An 8,459-nucleotide genomic window follows, 5' to 3' on the forward strand; every position below is an offset into this window, starting at 1 on the left:
GGAGGCTACAGTGCGTCGCTATCAGAAAGTAACAAAATGGGCCGAGGCTAGCTGGTTAGCATGAGCATGCTAACTTCAGTAGAAGAAAAGACGTGATATAGACAATAGTTAACATTTGTGTTGCTTTGATGCTAAACTTGCAATGTTTCTTCTAGACTGGTAAGTAAACAGTTGTTGATGCTAACGCTGGCTAAGTAGCGATAGCAAAACTTACAAATAGCTTCTTTAAAATATTTGTAAAGTTACCAAAGTCATACAACCAGTAAGAGAAGCCTACTGAACAGCTTCTTGGTTTGAACAGCTTCTCATGTTTTGTCCGGTCTGAATTGCAGCAGGTTCAACAGCTGAGAATTGTTCTCAACAATCTCACACAACAACCCACACACACACACACACACACACACACACACACACACACACACTCTCTCCCTATCATAGCACTGCATTACACTAATAAAGGCATAAAACTTGCTTTATTTTTATGGATAGATTAGATAGAAGGAGATAATAGGGTTGGACAATATCCCGTACAAACGTTGGTTAAGGCTGTACCCAGCACATTGAGCAACACAGTCTCATATTAGCCTCAGGGTAATGTTGTACTAATGCAGTTGGAGCAGAGGAACAATTAGATTTTCTTGTAAAATATTTAGCATTGCTGCAGCCGGTTATAAATGATTAAATTTTAGACAAAATAGACTCAGATAGAAACGGTCTAAATAAATTGGAATTCAGTGGATTTTCAGTTCCAAGGTCTAAATCCTCAGTCATGCTGCCGCTCTGCCTTGCTATCCTCGGCCTAATTTCCAGCTCTCCCTGCACCGCTGCCCCACCGAGGGACTATGTTTCTGACCTGCAGTCAGTTTTGACTACGTCCACCAGAAACAAGCTGCTGCTGATCTCCTTTGACGGCTTCCGTTGGGACTACGACCGAGACGTTGAAACCCCTAACCTGGATAAGATGGCTCAGGACGGGGTGAAGGCAGCCTACGTTACTCCAGCCTTCCTCACCATTACCAGCCCTTCTCATTTCACAATGCTGACAGGTAAAAACATCAATTTAGCATTTATGTAAGTAACTTATTGATATGTGACTCTATTGTGGGCTTAAAACATGGCAGTTATCATACTTCAGGCATCTACCAGGCCATTTCATGCACAGTACACGCTAAGTAACTTCATTATAAAGACATCTGGGTTTGCTTGTCTATGTGTAAAAGATGGTTAAGTTTATCTCCTGAATAAAAGAACAGGGCCCTACTCTGCAAATAGTGCTCACATGTGTTTTTGGTTTGAATGATTTAATACTTGTATGCATCGATCAGCAATTTAAGGATTTCATCCAGAATTCAACAGTGTGTATGTTTTTTAAACATCCTCCCTCTTCTTCTGTCTTTTAAATGCAATAAGTCTGAGTCCTGTGTGCAAGGACTTTTGTTTCCGTTACTAAGTTTCATTCATTTTGAGTTTTGTATTTTTTTGTTTTTGCTTCTTCTTTCATCTCCTCTTAGATCCTCACTTCATTTTACCAAAAGTCCTTATAAGGAATCCATATCACAACAGAGAACAAGCGAAGACCTGAAACTAAGAAACAAAGGGACACTTATTAGCTACATGTCTGCATTTTGCCTTAGCAGGTCCTCCTTATCTTATGTGAAGTCAACTAAACTTATCTAACACTGTCATCTTGCAGATATCAGCAGATATCAGATATCAAATATCAGTGCTGTTATTCAAAGGCATACAGAATGATGTGTACTTTCTCCGATGAGCTGTGATGGGCCTCTTTGCCTGGGGCCCCAAAGAGTCTAGGATCGCCACTGATGTTTAGTTCCACAGTAGTACGACAAATTTTTATTACCCACATACATCCGCTTTAATATTAATTCCATCTCAACAGAACTTAACTCCTGAACTCCAGAGATCCCTGAGCTCCACCACTTCAGGTAGCAGCTCTTTAGTTTCCTGTGTCTACTGGGGGGTTTTAGGGAGACCATGACACGTACAATCCCCTTTTGGACACAGCTATTTTACCTATTTCTATGAGCAACTTTTCAAACAGGGTCCATTGCAGTTTTGTGTTCTAAAACTTTGCTTAGATACAGATACAGTAGATACAGTGTTTTTTTTAGAAACATTCTCTTTTTCTCAAAATAGTACCTTAGAGCAGTGAAGTGAAGTTCACATGCATGTTATTAACACTGACTGCCTGAAGATGCTACTGAATACACTTTAAAGTAACTTTACATATTAAACTGTTTGTAAGCAGTGCCATATATTAAAATATAAATCTCAAAGCATGATTATGATTGTAGTAAACCACACAAAGAGATACCTCATACTCAGGATTGTTAATGTGCAGTAAACAGCCTACATCTTTCAGCTTTCTGTGTTTTTTCATTCATGTTACTGGACAGAAATTAACAGTAAACACTGATTAATTTACCTGCTGCTCGACGCAGACGGTACTCTGAAATTCATATTAACTTAAAATGAGGCAGTGATGGCTGCCATAAGTTTAATGAATATGCACATCATCTTGTGGATGTTGTGGGCCAAAACATTATAACCACTCACAGCTGAAGTGAATAACATTGATTTCTCTCAAAAAAATAAAAATGGTGCACGGAAAGGTAGACATAGTAGACAATGTTGTTGGGTGTCAGAGAAATGGGCAATTGTAAAAACCTTTGAGAGCTCATACAAGGGCCAGAGGATTTGGTTGGGGGAATCTTCTAAATGGTGAGGTTTGTGGGGTGCACACCAGAGGTGAGTACCCACTGACAGTGGTCCAAAGAGGGACGAACCATCATACGCAAGGGCAACGAAGGCTGTCCTGTCTAGACCAAACCAACAGAGGGGCTACTGTGGCTGAAGCTGCAGAATATTTTAGTGATGATTATGGGAAGAATGTGTCACAATAGATGCTTGCTGCATATGAGGATGCATAGCCGCAGACCTGTCAGAGTGCCCATGCTGGTCACAGTGGTTTTTAATAATATTTTGGCACATCAGTGAGTAATTGTGTGGCACACAACATGCACACCATGAATAAAATCCAAATCAGAAAATACAGAACCTGAAAATACACCATTAGAAAAATGGCATTTCGGCTCAAACAGAGCATCTCTGCGGAGATGTAGAACCTGCTGGAAGGACGATCATCTCAGCAGCCGATCCATCAATCAGGCCTACATGGTTGAGTGGCAAGAGTTGAAAAGCATATGCAGGAGTTTGTCAAACAGCATTTAAATGACTGTGAGAGAGGAGAGCAAACACCAGACACTGTTCATCACCTGGTTAATACCATCCCTACAGTGAAGCATGGTGGAAGCAGCACCCGGGGGGTCAGTCTCACTGGTCAAAATTGAGGGAAGGGTTAAGGCAGCCAAACACTGAGAGGGCCTTGAAAAAAACCTGCTCCAGAGTGCACAAGATCTGAGACTGGGGGTGACGGTCCACCTTTCAGCACAACAATGACCAGCCAAGACAATGCTGGAGCAGCTGGAGTGGCCCATCCAAAGTTCAGATTTAAAGCCTGTAGAAGCTCTGTGGAGAGACCTGAGGATGGCAATTCACAGACGCTTCCCATCCAATCTGAGGGAGCTTCAGAGGATATGACAGGAAGAACAGGATAAACTCCCTGAATCCGTCATGTAGAGAAACACCCAAGAAAACTGGAAGCTGTAACTGCTGCCAAAGAGGCTTCAACAAAGTGCTGAATTAACATGTTTTCACTTTGTCATTATGGGTTATTGAGTGACCATAGATGAGCAAAAATATATTATTAAAGAAGAATAAGAATAAAGTGTGCAAAAAGTGAAGGGTGTGAATACTTCCTGAAGCCTCTGTGTTATATGAGAGAAGAGAGATGAGTCCAGTGATGACAGATACTAACAAATCGATTGTTGAATTAATCACTTCACAAAGAACATCAGTGTTGATTTTGTGATAAAAGTTTAGTCTTAAAAATGAATAAAAACAATACAAACATCAATAAACCATGTCCTGGTTTTGGAGCTTCTTTGGATGCTCATTAATCTCTGCTTTTGGGAAACACCTCTTTATATAATTTATAATTATTGGAGCTTCGATGGTTTTGGGAAACAAGACATTGGTGTATTTCAAGCTGAGTCAGTTTATTGACCATAATTTGTCTCGGGAAGATTTCCTAAAAGCAGATCTCCACAGGGAAATGAAGCAGTTTTGAAGTGTTAAAGATCCAGCAATACTTAACCTGTGGCCTTCTGGATTCACAGTCTAAAAGAAATGTGGTTTTCCTGGTTTCTGTTCCTGCTATTTATGGTATGGTGATGACATGTAGGTGACCAATGCAGATGCATCCAAGACACTGGAACACTCTGACACAGCGATCTTCAGTATATCCTTGCGGGAGAAGTCCTCTAGCTTCCAGTGTCACTCGTGCTGGTTGAGGAGAAGTTGATCTTTTGCACATTGTACAGTTGTGGATCTCTTTTTAAATCTTTAAATGTAATCTATCAAATTTTACATGTTCTTCTTCTCTACGTACGAGCCGACCGTGAATCTTCTGCAGTTAAAAAGTCCCATTTAAACATGTACAAGTTTCTTTACTTTTTAGGGGTTTTTTTTATCTTTCATCAGGACGGCACATTGAGAATCACGGAGTGATCCACAACATGTGGTTCAACACCACCACTCAGGAGAAGAAGCAGTACTACATGACTCAGTTTGTTGATTCCTACTGGGACAATGGCAGCTTACCCATCTGGATAACAGCACAGAGACAGGTTCATTAGATCCTGCTTACCTTAAAATTTTCCAGTATTTCTGATTGTGTTTTCTATGAATGTCCCTTGATGAAGAGTGTTTGAGGAACTCCTTTCCGTCAGTTAATGGTGTCTTATCCTCTTCCAGGGGCTGAAAGCAGGCTCTCTGCATTTCCCTGGCACAGCAGCCACCTACAAAGGAGAGACGGTGAGGGTGAGGCAAGTGGAACCTCGTTTCTACGATCATTCCAACGAGACAGAATGGAGGCTGAACATTGACAAGGTGATTGGAAACTGGTTCCACCAACAGGACCTGGACTTTGTTTCTCTGTACTTTGGAGAACCAGATATAGCCGGGCACTCACATGGACCAGATTCACCAGAACGGCGGGAGATGGTGCGGCAAGTGGATCGTACTATAGGCTACATCCGGGACAAGATCCAAGAGCATGGCCTCACAGACCGGCTCAACATTATCATTACTGCTGACCACGGTATGAGTACAGTTCTGCGAGGTGGACTAGTTGAGGAGATCATCCTCTCTAAGATCCCTGGCTTCAGCTTCAGAGACATCCAGTTCCAACTCTTGGATTATGGTCCTGTTGGAATGCTGCTTCCTAAAGAAGGGAAGCTGGAGAAGGTGTACCAAGCTCTGAAAGGAAGCCACCCTCACCTCCATGTGTATAAAAAGGAGGAGGTGCCAGCTAGACTGCACTACAGCAACCATCCTCGACTCCCGCCCATCATCCTCATTGCCGACCCTGGATACATCGTCAATGGGGTGAGAGTCAGAGAGTGTATTTGAGTTTTGAGGAGCTGTGCATGTTAAGAGGGTTAAATATGGGTCTGATTTTCTATGGCTGAGGTATAAAAGTGCAAACACTACTTGGTGCTCTTCAGATGTACCTTTGAGGCTTTGAGGCCTTGGTTTCCCTTTACAACTGCTTTAATTTAAAAAGTTATTACATGATCAGGCATTGTCATCAGTTGTCTAAAGCACCAGCCTACTACTTAACCAAAATGTCCGTGTTTGAATCAGTCTGGGGACCATGATTCTCATGAGCTGTCTCATTTCTGTGTCCATATAGCTTTTACCTCTTAACAAGCACAAAGGAGATCACGGCTTTGACAATGAGAACATGGACATGAAAGCCTTCTTCAGGGCAGTGGGGCCTGACTTCCAGAAGAATGTGATGGTGGATCCCTTTGACATGGTTGATGTGTACCCACTGATGTGCCATCTACTGGGAATAAACCCAGAGATCAACGATGGACACTTGAACAGCACCAAATACATGCTGTTACCCAAGGAAGAGACAGGAGGAGACAATGATAGTAAGTGAGCACCATTCACTGATGGTATTCATGGAGCTGGCTCAGTTGTGGGCCCTTGTATAGAACATAATACTAAAAGAGTACTCAACTGATTTGACACTGAACTCCTACAGCACTGTTAATATTACACTGCAGTCTTCCTTTTTGTCAAAACCTGGAACCTAAATTACCCACAATGCAACTAAACTGTCAACAGCTCAGTCATAGATTTCTTAGGAGACACCACTTACCATCTCGACTGTGAGATGAAAGCTAGTGGGTGAACCATATTTTGTCAAACGTGACTGTGATGATTTAAGGTGAAATTACCATTCCTGAAATCACCTGATATATACCTGTAACTGCATTTTTCTTGCATGTTTCCAGTGGCAGTAGTGTTTAGCAAGAGTGAAGACAACATCTGAACCAATAAGAAAGAAATATTTATTAATAATAATAATAATAATAATAATAATAATAATCATCATCATCATACAAGAAATGTAACACAAACTGCTTTACAACAAAGAAATAGCATGCACCAAGACATAGAATTACCATGAAAACATGTTAAAATGTAAAAGTGCTGCCTCTCTGATATCTTTAGGTAGTGTGTTCCACAGCTTTGGGCTGTAACTGACAAAAGGCCAGTTTTCCTACAGCTGTTTCTGGGGACCTTCAATTAGCCAATAGTAGATGATCTCAGTGTTCTTGGAGGTCTATAGTTAACAAGCCTTAAAAAGCCCATTATAAGCCTCACACTGGAAACATTTATTGCATTTATCTCTTTTGTTTGATTGCATGATAACAGTTGTGCATTACACTGTGTCCAATGTTTGAATATCACATCCGTTGGACTTCCATAAAGATTATATCTTTCTGCAAAGGTAAATAAATTTAAGGTGGATTTGGCATCCACTGTTACCCTTCGGTGAATCAAAGAGGGAAGATAAGATACCCCAATCCAGTGATAGCCATCAGCAGACTTCAACCTTGACATTTGCTGGGGCTATATTACATTATCTAACCACTGTAAAGTTATATTTTATCAGTATGTAAAAGGTTACTGTTGTTTGCAAGATTTTTGAATCATGAAGGAAATGTAATGTAAATCTAAAGATTTTTTTCTGCAAGTTTTCCTGCCTGTTTTTAGTCTGTTGCTTTTTGATTTCCTATCTGATTTGCTGCCTCATGTATGTCTTCTGTCTTGTCTGCAGCTCCAGAGAAGAATACTCAGACGAAGGTGGTGATTGGCTTGTCAGCAGTGACGGGGTTTCTTGTGCTTGTGTTTGTCATTACCACTTCTTACAACATGTGCAGAAGCACTAAAGCATAATGAATTTGAAATTGATACATTTTTTAAAGTCAGGGCAAAGATTTTAGTAAAAAATTATCCTGTTCTATTTATTGCACAAGTGTAGAACCTGCTGTAGAGGAAGAGGAGACATTCTGTGATTATTGGTAAATGATTGAGAATTCAGGGCTCAAGGCTCAGTTTATTAAGCTCTGCAAAAGGAAAGACAGAAGTCTTCTGTATTGGTCAGTGTGACCTGAACAGTTATTTTACTGGGTAAATAAATGTTGTGCTACATGAACATTTATTTGGTGGTTTTAGTTCATCTTAAAGTGGTAATAAATTGTATTCTGTGAATAAAACAGTGATTTTTGTGGCTTTATTCTCCTCTGCACTCTCCCTGCATCCTGGTCTAATAGTTGCAGATCAACATATTTTATACTAAGTTGCATTCTGCCCTTCTGTGAGCTCAGTGTTAATAATGTCTGCTGCTGTAGTACTTTATCAGAGGGTTTTATTAAAGACTAACAAAATAATTCCCCAAATAAATTGTTGAGTCATGGTCTCAATATGGTCTATATGTTTGCATATTCTGTTCATCATGAATAATAAATAAAAATAAATAAATTGTGCCTATTTTTAACTCAAGGTAGGCCTATGTTCTATGCAAAACAAAACTCAATAACTGTTCTTTGAAAAATATTTCTAAATGAATAAATATTATAGTATCAATAAATAATTCTATAATTTTATTCTAAAACAATGCATATATATTCAGAATAATATGCATATTTAGGCAAGGAGCAAAAATTAATTAGTGAAACTTAATGTATTTTTAGTATGTTGCAACCATCCCTGATCCGATTATATTGTCATATGTAATCATCTTTAAATGTTATAGGTAATTAGCAGACGAATATATGTTTATATATATAAGTTAATATTTAAAGGTTTGGTAGGTGTAGTCCAAATATGTCTAAGTAACTGAGAGAAATGCAAAAAGTGTTGCAACCGTTCCCAGTCTCCCTAATGTAGCAGGACCTGCTCTCACACACCAGACAAATACCGCCCTCTAGTGGTTGCACATGTGACGTACCCTTTTA

At 39.9% G+C, this 8,459-nt stretch overlaps 1 protein-coding gene across 1 annotated transcript; it reads left to right on the forward strand.

Annotated features, from left to right (window-relative positions):
- The first annotated feature begins 769 nt into the window (after window positions 1-769).
- Window positions 770-7,398, forward strand: LOC111237058 (ectonucleotide pyrophosphatase/phosphodiesterase family member 7-like). Its single transcript, XM_022766013.1, has 5 exons — window positions 770-1,046; window positions 4,624-4,769; window positions 4,897-5,529; window positions 5,837-6,083; window positions 7,280-7,398. The coding sequence occupies exons 1-5, from the start codon at window positions 770-772 to the stop codon at window positions 7,396-7,398; spliced, it is 1,422 nt and encodes a 473-aa protein (XP_022621734.1).
- The last annotated feature ends 1,061 nt before the right edge of the window (window positions 7,399-8,459 follow it).

Source organism: Seriola dumerili, unplaced genomic scaffold (assembly GCF_002260705.1).
Source record: "Seriola dumerili isolate Sdu_G_001 unplaced genomic scaffold, Sdu_1.0 BDQW01000807.1, whole genome shotgun sequence".
In the NCBI taxonomy this organism is placed as follows: domain Eukaryota; kingdom Metazoa; phylum Chordata; class Actinopteri; order Carangiformes; family Carangidae; genus Seriola; species Seriola dumerili.

Bases quoted from the DNA above. Each gene is read 5' to 3' on its own strand.
- LOC111237058 (XM_022766013.1), top strand. From the start codon at position 770: ATGCTGCCGCTCTGCCTTGCTATCCTCGGCCTAATTTCCAGCTCTCCC. The intron at 4,770-4,896 runs GTTCATTAGATC...ATCCTCTTCCAG, and splicing joins GGATAACAGCACAGAGACAG to GGGCTGAAAGCAGGCTCTCT. The intron at 5,530-5,836 runs GTGAGAGTCAGA...GTGTCCATATAG, and splicing joins CTGGATACATCGTCAATGGG to CTTTTACCTCTTAACAAGCA.